Source organism: Bombina bombina, chromosome 2, assembly GCF_027579735.1.
Source record: "Bombina bombina isolate aBomBom1 chromosome 2, aBomBom1.pri, whole genome shotgun sequence".
NCBI lineage: Eukaryota > Metazoa > Chordata > Amphibia > Anura > Bombinatoridae > Bombina > Bombina bombina.
Window position 1 is genome coordinate 1,445,054,776 of NC_069500.1, and position 19,325 is coordinate 1,445,074,100.

The following is a 19,325-nucleotide window of genomic DNA, read 5'->3' on the forward strand; positions in this document are numbered from 1 at the left end:
AGGCAGCTACCTCACACTAGCCCCTGCGCACCCCCTGCTACACACCCTTTAGACCCCACCACATGCTACACACCCCTATACACCTTACCGCCTGCTACACACCCTATACACCCCACCGCCTGCTACACACCCCACCGCCTGCTACACAACAGTATACACCTTACCGCCTGCTACACACCCCTATACACCTTACTGCCTGCTACACACCCATAGGCCCCACCGCCTGCTAGCTACTGTACACCCCAATACACCCCACCGCCTGCTAGCTACTGTACACCCCTATACACCCCACGGCCTGCTAGCTACTGCACACCCCTATACACCCCACCGCCTGCTAGCTACTGCACACCCCTATACACCCCACCGCCTGCTAGCTACTGCACACCCCTATACACCCCACCGCCTGCTAGCTACTGTACACCCCTATACACCCCACCGCCTGCTAGCTACTGTACACCCCTATACACCCCACCGCCTGCTAGCTACTGCACACCCCTATACACCCCACCGCCTGCTAGCTACTGCACACCCCTATACGCCACACCGCCTGCTAGCTACTGCACACCCCTATACGCCACACCGCCTGCTAGCTACTGCACACCCCTATACGCCACACCGCCTGCTAGCTACTGCACACCCCTATACACCCCACCGTCTGCTAGCTACTGCACACCCCTATACGCCACACCGCCTGCTAGCTACTGCACACCCCTATACACCACACCGCCTGCTAGCTACTGCACACCCCTATACACCCCACCGTCTGCTAGCTACTGCACACGCCTATACACCCCACCGCCTGCTAGCTACTGTACACCCCTATACACCCCACCGCCTGCTAGCTACTGCACACGCCTATACACCCCACCGCCTGCTAGCTACTGTACACCCCTATACACCCCAGAGCCTTCTAGCTAAAGTTCACCCCAATACACCCCACCGCCTGCTAGCTACTGCACACGCCTATACACCCCACCGCCTGCTAGCTACTACACACCCCTATACACCCCACCGTCTGCTAGCTACTGTACACCCCTATACACCCCACCGTCTGCTAGCTACTGTACACCCCTATACACCCCACCGTCTGCTAGCTACTGTACACCCCTATACACCCCACCGCCTGCTAGCTACAGTACACCCCTATACACCCCACCGTCTGCTAGCTACTGTACACCCCTATACACCCCACCGTCTGCTAGCTACTGTACACCCCTATACACCCCACCGTCTGCTATCTACTGTACACCCCTATACACCCCACCGCCTGCTAGCTACTACACACCCCTATACACCCCACCGCCTGCTAGCTACTACACACCCCTATACACCCCACCGCCTGCTAGCTACTACACACCCCTATACACCCCACCGCCTGCTAGCTACTACACACCCCTATACACCCCACCGCCTGCTAGCTACTGTACACCCTTATACACCCCACCGCCTGCTAGCTACTGTACACCCCTATACACCCCACCGCCTGCTAGCTACTGTACACCCCTATACACCCCACCGTCTGCTAGCTACTGCACAACCCTATACACCCCACCGTCTGCTAGCAAGAGCCTAGCCATGCTCACCTCACTTTCTCCAGACACAAGCAGACGTGCTCATCATTCTTATAATAATGTGACGTGCTCTGAGAGACAGCGAGTGAAAGTGACAACTGAGAGACGTCCCCAACTGATTCTGAAAAAGAGACAAAAGTCAGCAACTGTGACACAGAAGAGATTTCAGAAGCAGCAGTTAGGTGCGGGCTTACCTTCCACTGTACTCGGCTGTATGACTCTCTCCAGACCCCGAGACTGATAGAACTCTCTGATTCGGTTGTCCTCACCTGGAGAGAATGCAAACAGTGAGGGAGAAGGAAAAACAGTGTGAAAGCAAAGCTCTATTCCCATCTCTCTATACCTAGGCCCTGTTGTCTCTCCTGCTCTCCCCCCCCCCCCCTCGGGAGTCCCACTGCCTGTCACTTCCCCCCAGCGTCCCTCTCGCTCTCTCTCCTCCCTTCCCCAACCCCCCGGGCGTCCCTCTCTCTACCCCCCCCACCCCAGCGTCCCTCTCTCCCCCCCCACCCCGGCGTCCCTCTTTCCTCCTCCCCCCCGGGCGTCCCTATCCCCCCCCCCCCACAGGGGTTCCTCTATCTTTCACGTTTCTATCTTGCCCTGGCACCACTATCACTCTCTCCCCTTACTAGCCATGGCATCCATCATTCTATCTTTACCCTGACCTGGTGCAACTATCACTGTTTCCCCTTACTACACCTGGCATCATTCTCTCTTTACCCTGACCTGGTGCCGCTATCACTGTTTCCCCTTACTACACCTGGCATCACTCTCTTTTTACCCTGACCTGGTGCCGCTATCACGGTTTCCCCTTACTACACCTGGCATCATTCTCTCTTAGCCCTGACCTGGTGCCGCTATCACTGTTTCCCCTTACTACACCTGGCATCATTCTCTCTTAGCCCTGACCTGGTGCCGCTATCACTGTTTCCCCTTACTACACCTGGCATCATTCTCTCTTTGCCCTAACCTGGTGCCGCTATCACCGTTTCCCCTTACTACACCTGGCATCACTCTCTTTTTACCCTGACCTGGTGCCGCTATCACGGTTTCCCCTTACTACACCTGGCATCATTCTCTCTTAGCCCTGACCTGGTGCTGCTATCACTGTTTCCCCTTACTACACCTGGCATCATTCTCTCTTTACCCTGACCTGGTGCCGCTATCACTGTTTCCCCTTACTACACCTGGCATCATTCTCTCTTAGCCCTGACCTGGTGCCGCTATCACGGTTTCCCCTTACTACACCTGGCATCATTCTCTCTTAGCCCTGACCTGGTGCCGCTATCACTGTTTCCCCTTACTACACCTGGCATCATTCTCTCTTAGCCCTGACCTGGTGCCGCTATCACTGTTTCCCCTTACTACACCTGGCATCATTCTCTCTTAGCCCTGACCTGGTGCCGCTATCACTGTTTCCCCTTACTACACCTGGCATCATTCTCTCCTTACCCTGACCTGGTGCCGCTATCACTGTTTCCCCTTACTACACCTGGCATCACTCTCTCTTTACCCTGACCTGATGCCGCTATCACTGTTTCCCCTTACTACACCTGGCATCATTCTCTCTTTACCCTGACCTGGTGCCGCTATCACCGTTTCCCCTTACTACACCTGGCATCATTCTCTCTTAGCCCTGACCTGGTGCTGCCATCACTGTTTCCCCTTACTACACCTGGCATCATTCTCTCTTAGCCCTGACCTGGTGCCGCTATCACTGTTTCCCCTTACTACAACTGGCATCATTCTCTCCTTACCCTGACCTGGTGCCGCTATCACTGTTTCCCCTTACTACACCTGGCATCATTCTCTCTTTACCCTGACCTGGTGCCGCTATCACTGTTTCCCCTTACTACCCCTGGCATCATTCTCTCTTAGCCCTGACCTGGTGCCGCTATCACCGTTTCCCCTTACTACACCTGGCATCATTCTCTCTTTACCCTGACCTGGTGCCGCTATCACTGTTTCCCCTTACTACCCCTGGCATCATTCTCTCTTAGCCCTGACCTGGTGCTGCTATCACTGTTTCCCCTTACTACACCTGGCATCATTCTCTCTTAGCCCTGACCTGGTGCCGCTATCACTGTTTCCCCTTACTACCCCTGGCATCATTCTCTCTTTACCCTGACCTGATGCCGCTATCACTGTTTCCCCTTACTACACCAGGCATCATTCTCTCTTTGCCCTGACCTGGTGCCGCTATCACTGTTTCCCCTTACTACACCTGGCATCATTCTCTCTTAGCCCTGACCTGGTGCCGCTATCACTGTTTCCCCTTACTACAACTGGCATCATTCTCTCCTTACCCTGACCTGGTGCCGCTATCACTGTTTCCCCTTACTACACCTGGCATCATTCTCTCTTTGCCCTGGTGCCGCTATCACTGTTTCCCCTTACTACACCTGGCATCATTCTCTCTTAGCCCTGACCTGGTGCCGCTATCACTGTTTCCCCTTACTACACCTGGCATCATTCTCTCTTAGCCCTGACCTGGTGCCGCTATCACTGTTTCCCCTTACTACACCTGGCATCACTCTCTCTTTACCCTGACCTGATGCCGCTATCACTGTTTCCCCTTACTACACCTGGCATCATTCTCTCCTTACCCTGACCTGGTGCCGCTATCACTGTTTCCCCTTACTACACCTGGCATCATTCTCTCTTAGCCCTGACCTGGTGCCGCTATCACTGTTTCCCCTTAATACACCTGGCATCATTCTCTCTTAGCCCTGACCTGGTGCCGCTATCACTGTTTCCCCTTACTACACCTGGCATCATTCTCTCTTAGCCCTGACCTGGTGCCGCTATCACTGTTTCCCCTTACTACACCTGGCATCATTCTCTCTTTACCCTGACCTGGTGCCGCTATCACTGTTTCCCCTTACTACACCTGACATCATTCTCTCTTTACCCTGACCTGGTGCCGCTATCACTGTTTCCCCTTACTACACCTGGCATCATTCTATCTTTACCCTGACCTGGTGCCGCTATCACTGTTTCCCCTTACTACACCTGGCATCATTCTCTCTTTACCCTGACCTGGTGCCTCTATCACTGTTTCCCCTTACTACACCAGGCATCATTCTCTCTTTACCCTGACCTGGTGCCGCTATCACTGTTTCCCCTTACTACACCTGGCATCATTCTCTCTTTACCCTGACCTGGTGCCGCTATCACTGTTTCCCCTTACTACACCTGGCATCATTCTCTCTTTACCCTGACCTGGTGCCGCTATCACTGTTTCCCCTTACTACACCTGGCATCATTCTCTCTTAGCCCTGACCTGGTGCCGCTATCACTGTTTCCCCTTACTACACCTGGCATCATTTTCTCCTTACCCTGACCTGGTGCCGCTATCACTGTTTCCCCTTACTACACCTGGCATCATTCTCTCTTTGCCCTGGTGCCGCTATCACTGTTTCCCCTTACTACACCTGGCATCACTCTCTCTTTACCCTGACCTGATGCCGCTATCACTGTTTCCCCTTACTACACCTGGCATCATTCTCTCCTTACCCTGACCTGGTGCCGCTATCACTGTTTCCCCTTACTACACCTGGCATCATTCTCTCTTAGCCCTGACCTGGTGCCGCTATCACTGTTTCCCCTTACTACACCTGGCATCATTCTCTCTTAGCCCTGATCTGGTGCCGCTATCACTGTTTCCCCTTACTACAACTGGCATCATTCTCTCCTTACCCTGACCTGGTGCCGCTATCACTGTTTCCCCTTACTACACCTGGCATCATTCTCTCTTAGCCCTGACCTGGTGCCGCTATCACTGTTTCCCCTTACTACACCTGGCATCACTCTCTTTTTACCCTGACCTGGTGCCGCTATCACTGTTTCCCCTTACTACACCTGGCATCATTCTCTCTTAGCCCTGACCTGGTGCCGCTATCACTGTTTCCCCTTACTACCCCTGGCATCATTCTCTCTTTGCCCTAACCTGGTGCCGCTATCACCGTTTCCCCTTACTACACCTGGCATCATTCTCTCTTTGCCCTAACCTGGTGCCGCTATCACCGTTTCCCCTTACTACCCCTGGCATCATTCTCTCTTAGCCCTGACCTGGTGCCGCTATCACTGTTTCCCCTTACTACACCTGGCATCATTCTCTCTTAGCCCTGACCTGGTGCTGCTATCACTGTTTCCCCTTACTACACCTGGCATCATTCTCTCTTTACCCTGACCTGGTGCCGCTATCACTGTTTCCCCTTACTACACCTGGCATCATTCTCTCTTAGCCCTGACCTGGTGCCGCTATCACTGTTTCCCCTTACTACACCTGGCATCATTCTCTCTTTACCCTGACCTGATGCTGCTATCACTGTTTCCCCTTACTACACCTGGCATCATTCTCTCTTAGCCCTGACCTGGTGCCGCTATCACTGTTTCCCCTTACTACCCCTGGCATCATTCTCTCCTTACCCTGACCTGGTGCCGCTATCACTGTTTCCCCTTACTACACCTGGCATCATTCTCTCTTAGCCCTGACCTGGTGCCGCTATCACTGTTTCCCCTTACTACACCTGGCATCACTCTCTCTTTACCCTGACCTGATGCCGCTATCACTGTTTCCCCTTACTACACCTGGCATCATTCTCTCTTTACCCTGACCTGGTGCCGCTATCACCGTTTCCCCTTACTACACCTGGCATCATTCTCTCTTAGCCCTGACCTGGTGCTGCCATCACTGTTTCCCCTTACTACACCTGGCATCATTCTCTCTTAGCCCTGACCTGGTGCCGCTATCACTGTTTCCCCTTACTACCCCTGGCATCATTCTCTCTTTACCCTGACCTGATGCCGCTATCACTGTTTCCCCTTACTACACCAGGCATTATTCTCTCTTAGCCCTGACCTGGTGCCGCTATCACTGTTTCCCCTTACTACACCTGGCATCATTCTCTCCTTACCCTGACCTGGTGCCGCTATCACTGTTTCCCCTTACTACACCTGGCATCATTCTCTCTTAGCCCTGACCTGGTGCCGCTATCACTGTTTCCCCTTACTACACCTGGCATCATTCTCTCTTAGCCCTGACCTGGTGCCGCTATCACTGTTTCCCCTTACTACCCCTGGCATCATTCTCTCCTTACCCTGAACTGGTGCCGCTATCACTGTTTCCCCTTACTACCCCTGGCATCATTCTCTCTTTGCCCTGACCTGGTGCCGCTATCACTGTTTCCCCTTACTACACCTGGCATCATTCTCTCTTAGCCCTGACCTGGTGCCGCTATCACTGTTTCCCCTTACTACAACTGGCATCATTCTCTCCTTACCCTGACCTGGTGCCGCTATCACCGTTTCCCCTTACTACACCTGGCATCATTCTCTCTTTGCCCTGGTGCCGCTATCACTGTTTCCCCTTACTACACCTGGCATCATTCTCTCTTAGCCCTGACCTGGTGCCGCTATCACTGTTTCCCCTTACTACACCTGGCATCATTCTCTCTTAGCCCTGACCTGGTGCCGCTATCACTGTTTCCCCTTACTACACCTGGCATCATTCTCTCTTAGCCCTGACCTGGTGCCGCTATCACTGTTTCCCCTTACTACACCTGGCATCATTCTCTCTTAGCCCTGACCTGGTGCTGCTATCACTGTTTCCCCTTACTACACCTGGCATCACTCTCTCTTTACCCTGACCTGATGCCGCTATCACTGTTTCCCCTTACTACACCTGGCATCATTCTCTCTTAGCCCTGACCTGGTGCCGCTATCACCGTTTCCCCTTACTACACCTGGCATCATTCTCTCTTAGCCCTGACCTGGTGCCGCTATCACTGTTTCCCCTTACTACACCTGGCATCACTCTCTCTTAGCCCTTACCTGGTGCCGCTATCACCGTTTCCCCTTACTACACCTGGCATCATTTTCTCCTTACCCTGACCTGGTGCCGCTATCACTGTTTCCCCTTACTACAAATGGCATCATTCTCTCCTTACCCTGACCTGGTGCCGCTATCACTGTTTCCCCTTACTACACCTGGCATCATTCTCTCTTTACCCTGACCTGGTGCCGCTATCACTGTTTCCCCTTACTACACCTGGCATCATTCTCTCTTTACCCTGACCTGGTGCCGCTATCACCGTTTCCCCTTACTACACCTGGCATCATTCTCTCTTTACCCTGACCTGGTGACGCTATCACCGTTTCCCCTTACTACACCTGGCATCATTCTCTCTTAGCCCTGACCTGGTGCCGCTATCACTGTTTCCCCTTACTACATCTGGCATCATTATCTCTCTACCCTGACATGGTGCCGCTATCAGTGTTTCCCCTTACTACACATGGCATCATTCTCTCTTTGCCCTAACCTGGTGCCGCTATCACCGTTTCCCCTTACTACACCTGGCATCATTCTCTCTTAGCCCTGACCTGGTGCCGCTATCACTGTTTCCCCTTACTACATCTGGCATCATTATCTCTCTACCCTGACCTGGTGCCGCTATCACTGTTTCCCCTTACTACACCTGACATCATTCTCTCTTAGCCCTGACCTGGTGCCTCTATCACTGATTCCCCTTACTACACCTGGCATCATTCTATCTTTACCCTGACCTGGTGCCGCTATCACTGTTTCCCCTTACTACACCTGGCATCATTCTCTCTTTACCCTGACCTGGTGCCGCTATCACTGTTTCCCCTTACTACACCTGGCATCATTCTCTCTTTACCCTGACCTGGTGCCGCTATCACTGTTTCCCCTTACTACACCTGGCATCATTCTCTCTTTACCCTGACCTGGTGCCTCTATCACTGTTTCCCCTTACTACATCTGGCATCATTCTCTCTTTACCCTGACCTGGTGCCGCTATCACTGTTTCCCCTTACTACACCTGGCATCATTCTCTTTACCCTGACCTGGTGCCGCTATCACTGTTTCCCCTTACTACACCTGGCATCATTCTCTTTACCCTGACCTGGTGCCGCTATCACTGTTTCCCCTTACTACACCTGGCATCATTCTCTCTTAGCCCTGACCTGGTGCCGCTATCACTGTTTCCCCTTACTACACCTGGCATCATTCTCTTTACCCTGACCTGGTGCCGCTATCACCGTTTCCCCTTACTACATCTGGCATCATTCTCTCTTAGCCCTGACCTGGTGCCGCTATCACTGTTTCCCCTTACTAAACCTGGCATCATTCTCTCTTAGCCCTGACCTGGTGCCGCTATCACTGTTTCCCCTTACTACACCTGGCATCATTCTCTCTTTACCCTGACCTGGTGCCTCTATCACCGTTTCCCCTTACTACATCTGGCATCATTCTCTCTTTACCCTGACCTGGTGCCACTATCACTGTTTCCCCTTACTACACCTGGCATCATTCTCTTTACCCTGACCTGGTGCCGCTATCACTGTTTCCCCTTACTACACCTGGCATCATTCTCTCTTAGCCCTGACCTGGTGCCGCTATCACTGTTTCCCCTTACTACACCTGGCATCATTCTCTTTACCCTGACCTGGTGCCGCTATCACTGTTTCCCCTTACTACATCTGGCATCATTCTCTCTTAGCCCTGACCTGGTGCCGCTATCACTGTTTCCCCTTACTAAACCTGGCATCATTCTCTCTTAGCCCTGACCTGGTGCCGCTATCACTGTTTCCCCTTACTACACCTGGCATCATTCTCTCTTTACCCTGACCTGGTGCCGCTATCACTGTTTCCCCTTACTACACCTGGCATCATTCTCTCTTTACCCTGACCTGGTGCCGCTATCACTGTTTCCCCTTACTACACCTGGCATCATTCTCTCTTAGCCCTGACCTGGTGCCGCTATCACTGTTTCCCCTTACTACACCTGGCATCATTTTCTCCTTACCCTGACCTGGTGCCGCTATCACTGTTTCCCCTTACTACACCTGGCATCATTCTCTCTTTACCCTGACCTGGTGCCGCTATCACCGTTTCCCCTTACTACACCTGGCATCATTCTCTCTTTACCCTGACCTGGTGACGCTATCACCGTTTCCCCTTACTACACCTGGCATCATTCTCTCTTAGCCCTGACCTGGTGCCGCTATCACCGTTTCCCCTTACTACACCTGGCATCATTCTCTCTTAGCCCTGACCTGGTGCCGCTATCACTGTTTCCCCTTACTACACCTGGCATCATTCTCTCTTTGCCCTAACCTGGTGCCGCTATCACAGTTTCCCCTTACTACACCTGGCATCATTCTCTCTTTACCCTGACCTGGTGCCGCTATCACTGTTTCCCCTTACTACATCTGGCATCATTATCTCTCTACCCTGACATGGTGCCGCTATCACTGTTTCCCCTTACTACACCTGGCATCATTCTCTCTTTGCCCTAACCTGGTGCCGCTATCACTGTTTCCCCTTACTACACCTGGCATAATTCTCTCTTAGCCCTGACCTGGTGCCGCTATCACTGTTTCCCCTTACTACACCTGGCATCATTCTCTCTTAGCCCTTACCTGGTGCCGCTATCACCGTTTCCCCTTACTACACCTGGCATCATTCTCTCTTAGCCCTTACCTGGTGCCGCTATCACTGTTTCCCCTTACTACACCTGGCATCATTCTCTCTTTACCCTGACCTGGTGCCTCTATTATTGTTTCCCCTTACTACACCTGGCATCATTCTCTCTTAGCCCTGACCTGGTGCCGCTATCACTGTTTCCCCTTACTACACCTGGCATCATTCTCTCTTAGCCCTGACCTGGTGCCGCTATCACTGTTTCCCCTTACTACACCTGGCATCATTCTCTCTTAGCCCTGACCTGGTGCCGCTATCACTGTTTCCCCTTACTACATCTGGCATCATTCTCTCTTAGCCCTGACCTGGTGCCGCTATCACTGTTTCCCCTTACTACACCTGGCATCATTCTATCTTTACCCTGACCTGGTGCCGCTATCACTGTTTCCCCTTACTACACCTGGCATCATTCTCTCTTTACCCTGACCTGGTGCCGCTATCACCGTTTCCCCTTACTACACCTGGCATCATTCTCTCTTTACCCTGACCTGGTGCCGCTATCACTGTTTCCCCTTACTACACCTGGCATCATTCTCTCTTAGCCCTGACCTGGTGCTGCTATCACTGTTTCCCCTTACTACACCTGGCATCATTCTCTCTTAGCCCTGACCTGGTGCCGCTATCACTGTTTCCCCTTACTACACCTGGCATCATTCTCTCTTAGCCCTGACCTGGTGCTGCTATCACTGTTTCCCCTTACTACACCTGGCATCACTCTCTCTTTACCCTGACCTGATGCCGCTATCACTGTTTCCCCTTACTACACCTGGCATCATTCTCTCTTTACCCTGACCTGGTGCCGCTATCACTGTTTCCCCTTACTACACCTGGCATCATTCTCTCTTTACCCTGACCTGGTGCTGCTATCACTGTTTCCCCTTACTACACATGGCATAATTCTCTCTTTACCCTGACCTGGTGCCGCTATCACTGTTTCCCCTTACTACACCTGGCATCATTCTCTCTTTACCCTGACCTGGTGCTGCTATCACTGTTTCCCCTTACTACACATGGCATAATTCTCTCTTTACCCTGGTGCCGCTATCACTGTTTCCCCTTACTACACCTGGCATCATTCTCTCTTTACCCTGACCTGGTGCCGCTATCACTGTTTCCCCTTACTACAATCTCATCTCCATTAACCCACAGCGCTTATCCCCTCTCTTTTCTTGTGCCCTCTGGAATGCACGCTCTGTCTGTAACAAACTTACAACTGTTCACGACCTGTTTGTTTCTAATGCTTTCAATCTTCTAGCAATTACTGAAACCTGGCTTTCTTACTCTGACACTGCTTCCATTGCTGCTCTAACGCACGGCGGTCTCCACTTTAGCCACACACCTAAGCCAGGTAAGAGACATGGTGGCGGTGTTGGAATCTTACTGTCCCCTTCCTGCTCCTATCAGCACCTCCATCCTCATCCATCTCTCTCCTTCTCCTCCTTTGAAGTCCATTGCATCCGCATTTTCTCCCCCATCTCCCTCAAGGTGGCAGTTATCTATCGTCCCCCTGGACCAACCTCCCGATCCTCGACAACTTTGCTGCCTGGCTTTCTCACTTTCTCTCTACAAATACACCTGGTCTAATCTTAGGGGACTTCAACATCCCCATTGATAACCCATCTACCCCTGCTGCCTCTAAACTTCTCTCACTCACAAACTCCTTTAGTCTTTCACAATCCACCCTATTCCCTACTCACCGTGACGGACACTCTCTTGATCTGGTATTCTCCTACCTCTGCTCCCCTTCTGATGTCACCTGTCGCCCATTTCCCATCTCAGACCACCATTATTATTATCGGTTATTTGTAGAGCGCCAACAGATTTCGCAGCACCATCTGCTCACCTATAATCTCAATGTACAGGCTAAACCTATTTCTACCCCCCGCCTCCGCACCTGTAGAAATCTGCACAATGTGGATCCTCTCCAACTTTCTAACCTTATTCAAAAACGCCTTCCCCACACTTCCACGGTATCCTGCCCTGACCTTGCTACAAGCCACTATAACAATACTCTCTCCTCTGCACTCGACACCCTTGCTCCTCCACAAATACGCAAAACCCCACGTCGTCAGCTCCAGCCCTGGCACTCTCAGCAAACACACTATCTACAAAAATGCTCCCGTGCTGCTGAACGTGCCTGGAGGAAATCCCGTTCTGAACCCGATTTCCTACACTATAAGTTAATTCTTTATTCTTACTCCTCTTCTCTCATATCTTCTCCCTCCTCAAACCCTAAACGTCTCTTCTCCACATTCAACACTCTCCTCTATCCACCTGCACCACCCCCCTCATCTGACTTTAGTGCTCAAGACTTGGCAGACTACTTTTTCAACAAAACACTTACCATCAGAAGCAACATCCCACCACAAGACTGCAACCTTTCATCTCCACCCCCGGTCACCCCCTCCAACACTCTCAGTACCTTCCCCCCAACCACTGAGAATGAAGTGAGTTCCCTAATATCTTCCTCACACCTCACTACATGCCCCCTTGACCCTATCCCTTCACATCTAATACCCTCTCTGTCCTCTACCCTCACCCCAGCTCTTACTCACATATTCAACCGATCCCTTACTACTGGTTCATTTCCATCATCCTTCAAACATGTAAAGGTCACCCCCATCCTCAAAAAACCCTCCCTCAACCCCAATTCTCCTGCAAACTACCGCCCCATATCACTACTTTCGCTAGCTTCTAAAGTCCTGGAAAAACATAATTTATGCTTACCTGATAAATTTATTTCACTTGTAGTGTATCCAGTCCACGGATCATCCATTACTTGTGAGATATTCTCCTTCCCAACAGGAAGTTGCAAGAGGATCACCCACAGCAGAGCTGCTATATAGCTCCTCCCCTCACTGCCATATCCAGTCATTCGACCGAAACAAGCCGAGAAAGGAGAAACCATAGGGTGCAGTGGTGACTGTAGTTTAATTAAAATATAGACCTGCCTAAAAAGGACAGGGCGGGCCGTGGACTGGATACACTACAAGAGAAATAAATTTATCAGGTAAGCATAAATTATGTTTTCTCTTGTTAAGTGTATCCTGTCCACGGATCATCCATTACTTGTGGGATACCAATACCAAAGCTAAAGTACACGGATGATGGGAGGGACAAGGCAGGAACTTAAACGGAAGGAACCACTGCCTGTAGAACCTTTCTCCCAAAAACAGCCTCCGAAGAAGCAAAAGTATCAAATTTGTAAAATTTGGAAAAAAAGTATGAAGGAAAGACCAAGTTGCAGCCTTGTAAATCTGTTCAACAGAGGCCTCATTTTTAAAGGCCCAGGTGGAAGCCACAGCTCTAGTAGAATGAGCTGTAATCCTTTCAGGGGGCTGCTGTCCAGCAGTCTCATAGGCTAAACGGATTATAATCCGAAGCCAAAAAGAAAGAGAGGTTGCCGAGGCCTTCTGACCTCTCCTCTGTCCAGAGTAAACAACAAACAGGTTAGATGTTTGGCAAAAATCTTTAGTAGCCTGTAAGTAAAACTTCAAGGCACGGACTACGTCTAGATTATGCAAAAGACGTTCCTTCTTTGAAGAAGGATTAGGACATAATGATGGAACAACAATCTCTTGATTGATATTCTTGTTAGAAACCACCTTAGGTAAAAACCCAGGTTTTGTACGCAGAACTACTTTATCTGAATGAAAGATCAGATAAGGAGAATCACAATGTAAGGCAGATAACTCAGAGACTCTTCGAGCCGAGGAAATAGCCATCAGAAAAAGAACTTTCCATGAAAGAAGTTGGATATCAATAGAATGAAGGGGTTCAAACGGAACCCCTTGAAGAACTTTAAGAACCAAGTTTAAGCTCCATGGAGGAGCAACAGGTTTAAACACAGGCTTAATTCTAACTAAAGCCTGACAAAATGCCTGAACGTCTGGAACTTCTGCCAGACGCTTGTGTAAAAGAATAGACAGAGCAGAAATCTGTCCCTTTAAAGAACTAGCTGATAATCCTTTGTCCAAACCCTCTTGGAGGAAGGACAATATCCTAGGAATCCGAACCCTACTCCATGAGTAATTCTTGGATTCACACCAATGAAGATATTTCCGCCATATCTTGTGGTAAATTTTCCTGGTCACTGGTGACAGGCTTTCGTGCCTGTATTAAGGTATCAATTACTGACTCGGAGAAGCCACGCTTTGATAGGATCAAGTGTTCAATCTCCATGCAGTCAGTCTCAGAGAAAGTAGATTCGGATGAAAGGACCTTGTATTAGAAGGTCCTGTCTCAGAGGCAGAGTCCATGGTGGAAAGGATGACATGTCCACTAGGTCTGCATACCAGGTCCTGCGTGGCCACGCAGGCGCTATCAATATCACTGATGCTCTTTCCTGTTTGATTTTGGCAATCAGACGAGGGAGCAGAGGAAACAGTGGAAACACATAAGCCAGTTTGAAGAACCAAGGCGCTGCTAGAGCATCTATCAGTGCCGCTTCTGGGTCCCTGGACCTGGATCCATAACAAGGAAGCTTGGCGTTCTGGTGAGACGCCATGAGATCTGGTTTGCCCCAACGGAGAACCAATTGAGCAAACACCTCCGGATGGAGTTCCCATTCCCCCAGATGAAAAGTCTGACGACTTAGAAAATCTGCCTCCCAGTTCTCTACACCTGGGATATGGATCGCTGACAGGTGGCAAGAGTGAGTCTCTGCCCAGCGAATTATCTTGGAGACTTCTGACATCGCTAGGGAACTCCTGGTTCCCCCTTGATGGTTGATGTAAGCCACAGTCGTGATGTTGTCCGACTGAAATCTGATGAACCTCAGTGTTGCTAGCTGAGGCCAAGCCAGAAGAGCATTGAATATTGCTCTTAACTCCAGAATATTTATTGGGAGGAGTTTCTCCTCCTGAGTCCATGAACCCTGAGCCTTCAGGGAGTTCCAGACTGCACCCCAACCTAGAAGGCTGGCATCTGTTGTTACAATTGTCCAATCTGGTCTGCGAAAGGTCATACCCTTGGACAGATGGGCCCGAGATAACCACCAGAGAAGAGAATCTCTGGTTTCCTGATCCAGATTTAGTAGAGGGGACAAATCTGTGTAATCCCAATTCCACTGACTGAGCATGCATAATTGCAGCGGTCTGAGATGCAGGCGCGCGAATGGCACTATGTCCATCGTCGCTACCATTAAGCCGATTACTTCCATGCACTGAGCCACCGTGGGGCGCGGAATGGAGTGAAGAACACGGCAAGCATTTAGAAGTTTTAATAACCTGGACTCCGTCAAGTAAATTTTCATTTCTACAGAATCTATTAGAGTCCTTAGGAAGGAAACCCTTGTGAGAGGAGATAGAGAACTCTTTTCTTCGTTCACTTTCCACCCATGCGACCTCATGAATGCCAGAACTATCTCTGTATGAGATTTGGCAATTTGAAAGCTTGACGCCTGTATCAGGATGTCATCCAAGTAAGGAGCCACCGCTATGCCTCGCGGTCTTAGGACCGCCAGAAGTGAGCCCAGAACCTTTGTAAAAATTCTTGGGGCTGTAGCCAACCCGAATGGAAGAGCTACAAATTGGTAATGCCTGTCTAGAAAGGCAAACCTCAGGAACTGATGATGATTCTTGTGAATCGGAATGTGAAGGTAGGCATCCTTTAAGTCCACTGTGGTCATGTACTGACCCTCTTGGATCATGGGTAAAATGGTTCGAATAGTTTCCATCTTGAATGACGGAACTCTGAGGAATTTGTTTAGGATCTTTAAATCCAAAATTGGTCTGAAGGTTCCCTCTTTTTTGGGAACCACAAACAGATTTGAAAAAAACCCCTGTCCTTGTTCCGTCGGCGGAACTGGATGGATCACTCCCATTACAAGGAGATCTTGTACGCAGCTTAGGAATGCCTCTTTCTTTATCTGGTTTGCAGATAATCTTGAAAGGTGAAATCTCCCTTGTGGAGGAGAAGCTTTGAAGTCCAGAAGATATCCCTGAGATATGATCTCCAACGCCCAGGGATCCTGAACATCTCTTGCCCACGCCTGGGCGAAGAGGGAGAGTCTGTCCCCTACTAGATCCGTTGTCGGATAGGGGGCCGCTCCTTCATGCTGTCTTAAGGCAGCAGCAGGCTTTCTGGCCTGCTTGCCCTTGTTCCAGGACTGGTTAGGTTTCCAGGCCTGCTTGGATTGAGCAAAAGTTCCCTCTTGTTTTGAAGCAGAGGAAGTTGATGCTGCACCTGCCTTGAAATGTCGAAAGGCACGAAAATTAGACTGTTTGGCCTTTGATTTGGCCCTGTCCTGAGGAAGGGTATGACCCTTACCTCCAGTAATGTCAGCAATAATTTCTTTCAAACCAGGCCCGAATAAGGTCTGCCCCTTGAAAGGAATGTTGAGTAATTTAGACTTTGAAGTCACATCAGCTGACCAGGATTTGAGCCATAGCGCCCTACGCGCCTGGATGGCGAATCCGGAATTCTTAGCCGTTAGTTTAGTCAAATGAACAATGGCATCAGAAACAAATGAGTTAGCTAGCTTAAGAGTTCTAAGCTTGTCAACAATTTCAGTCAATGGAGCTGTATGGATGACCTCTTCCAGGGCCTCAAACCAGAATGCCGCCGCAGCAGTGACAGGCGCAATGCATGCAAGGGGCTGTAAAATAAAACCTTGTTGAATAAACATTTTCTTAAGGTAACCCTCTAATTTTTTATCCATTGGATCTGAAAAAGAACAACTGTCCTCAACCGGGATAGTGGTACGCTTTGCTAAAGTAGAAACTGCTCCCTCCACCTTAGGGACTGTCTGCCATAAGTCCCGTGTAGTGGCATCTATTGGAAACATTTTTCTAAATATAGGAGGTGGGGAAAAGGGCACACCGGGCCTATCCCACTCCTTACTAATAATTTCTGTAAGCCTTTTAGGTATTGGAAAAACATCAGTACTCACCGGCACTGCATAGTATTTATCCAGCCTACACAATTTCTCTGGCACTGCAATTGTATCACAGTCATTCAGAGCAGCTAATACCTCCCCAAGCAATACACGGAGGTTCTCAAGCTTAAATTTAAAATTAGAAATCTCTGAATCAGGTCTCCCAATTCAGAGACGTCACCCACAGACTGAAGCTCTCCGTCCTCAGGTTCTGCATATTGTGACGCAGTATCAGACATGGCTCTTACAGCATCTACGCGCTCTGTATCTCGTCTAACCCCAGAGCTATCGCGCTTGCCTCTCAATTCAGGCAATCTGGATAATACCTCTGACAGGGTATTATTCATGATTGCAGCCATGTCCTGCAAAGTAATCGCTATGGGCGTCCCAGATGTACTTGGCGCCATATTAGCGTGCGTCCCTTGAGCGGGAGGCGAAGGGTCCGACACGTGGGGAGAGTTAGTCGGCATAACTGCCCCCTCGACAGACCCCTCTGGTGACAATTCTTTTATAGATAAAGACTGATCTTTACTGTTTAAGGTGAAATCAATACATTTAGTACACATTCTCCTATGGGGCTCCACCATGGCTTTTAAACATAATGAACAAGTATCCTCTGTTTCAGACATTTTTGGACAGACTAGCAATGAGACTAGCAAGCTTGGAAAACACTTTAAAGCAAGTTAGCAAGCAATATAAAAAACGTTACTGTGCCTTTAAGAGAAACAAATTTTGACAAAATTTGAAACAACAGTGAAAAAAGGCAGTTACACTAACAAAGTTTTTACAGTGTATGTAGCAAGTCAGCAGAGCATTGCAACCACTTGCAAATGGACGATTAACCCCTTAATACCAAAAACGGAATAATAAATGACAAAAACGTTTTTTAAACACAGTCACAACAACTACCACAGTCTACTGTGGTTGTTACCCTCCTCAAACACGACTTTGAAGCCTTTTGAGCCCTTCAGAGATGTCCTGTATCATGCAGAAAGAAGCTGAGTGTCTCAGTCTGTAATTCTAGCTGCGCAGAAAAGCGCTAAAATAGGCCCCTCCCACTCATATTACAACAGTGGAAAGCCTCAGGAAACTGTTTCTAGGCAAAAATCAAGCCAGCCATGTGGAAAAAAACTAGGCCCCAATAAGTTTTGTCACCAAACATATATAAAAACGATTAACATGCCAGCAAACGTTTTATATTACACTTTTATAAGAGTATGTATCTCTGTTAATAAGCCTGATACCAGTCGCTATCACTGCATTTAAGGCTTAACTTACATTAATCCGGTATCAGCAGCATTTTTCTAGCAAATTCCATCCCTAGAAATATGTGAATTGCACATACCTTATTGCAGGAAAACCTGCACGCCATTCCCCCTCTGAAGTTACCTCACTCCTCAGAATATGTGAGAACGGCAGTGGATCTTAGTTACTTCTGCTAAGATCATAGAAATCACAGGCAGATTCTTCTTCTAATGCTGCCTGAGATGAAACAGTACACTCCGGTACCATTTAAAAATAAACTTTTGATTGAAGTTAAAAAACTAACTATAATACACCACTCTCCTCTTACTACGTCCATCTTTGTTGAGAGTTGCAAGAGAATGACTGGGTATGGCAGTGAGGGGGGGAGCTATATAGCAGCTCTGCTCTGGGTGATCCTCTTGCAACTTCCTGTTGGGAAGGAGAATATCCCACAAGTAATGGATGATCCGTGGACCGGATACACTTAACAAGAGAAAACTAGTTTTCGATCGCCTAACACACTTCCTATCCTCCAACTCATTGCTTGACCCCCTGCAATCTGGCTTCCGTCCCCAACACTCAACTGAGACTGCCCTCACCAAGGTTACCAATGATCTTCTTTCTGCTAAAAACAATGGCCACTATTCTATACTTATCTTACTTGACATGTCTGCTGCCTTTGACACTGTTGACCATCCCCTCCTCCTACGGACTCTCGGCTCCCTTGGGCTCTGTGACATTGCCCTCTCCTGGATCCACTCTTATCTCTCTAATAGGTCCTTTTCTGTCTCATTTGCTGACGACTCATCCTCTCCATTGCCTCTGTCTGTTGGAGTACCTAAAGGCTCTGTTCTAGGCCCTCTACTCTTCTCTATTTATACTTCCTCACTGGGTAAACTTATTAGTAGCTATGGCTTCAACTATCACCTCTATGCTGATGATACTCAGATCTACCTATCTACCCCTGCACTCTCTCCTTCTGTCCTTTCCCACATCAGCGACTGCTTATCTGGCATTTCTTCCTGGATGGCCTCTCACCACCTAAAAATCAACATGCCCAAGACTGAGCTTCTTCTAATCCCCCCAACTAATTCTATTCCAGTTTCTAACTTTACTATCACTGTCG

The 19,325-nt window shown here is 49.5% G+C and overlaps 1 protein-coding gene across 2 annotated transcripts in view; it reads right to left on the reverse strand.

Annotated features, from left to right (window-relative positions):
• Positions 1-19,325, reverse strand: part of PCGF1 (polycomb group ring finger 1) — a 150,062-nt gene that overhangs the window by 95,575 nt on the left and 35,162 nt on the right. For both annotated transcript variants that reach the window (XM_053704413.1, XM_053704412.1), the window contains exons 4-5: positions 1,766-1,840; positions 1,584-1,692 (exon numbers count right to left, since the gene is read on the reverse strand). In XM_053704413.1, the coding sequence (XP_053560388.1) occupies positions 1,584-1,692; positions 1,766-1,840 (184 nt within the window). The remainder of the gene's footprint in view (positions 1-1,583; positions 1,693-1,765; positions 1,841-19,325) is intronic.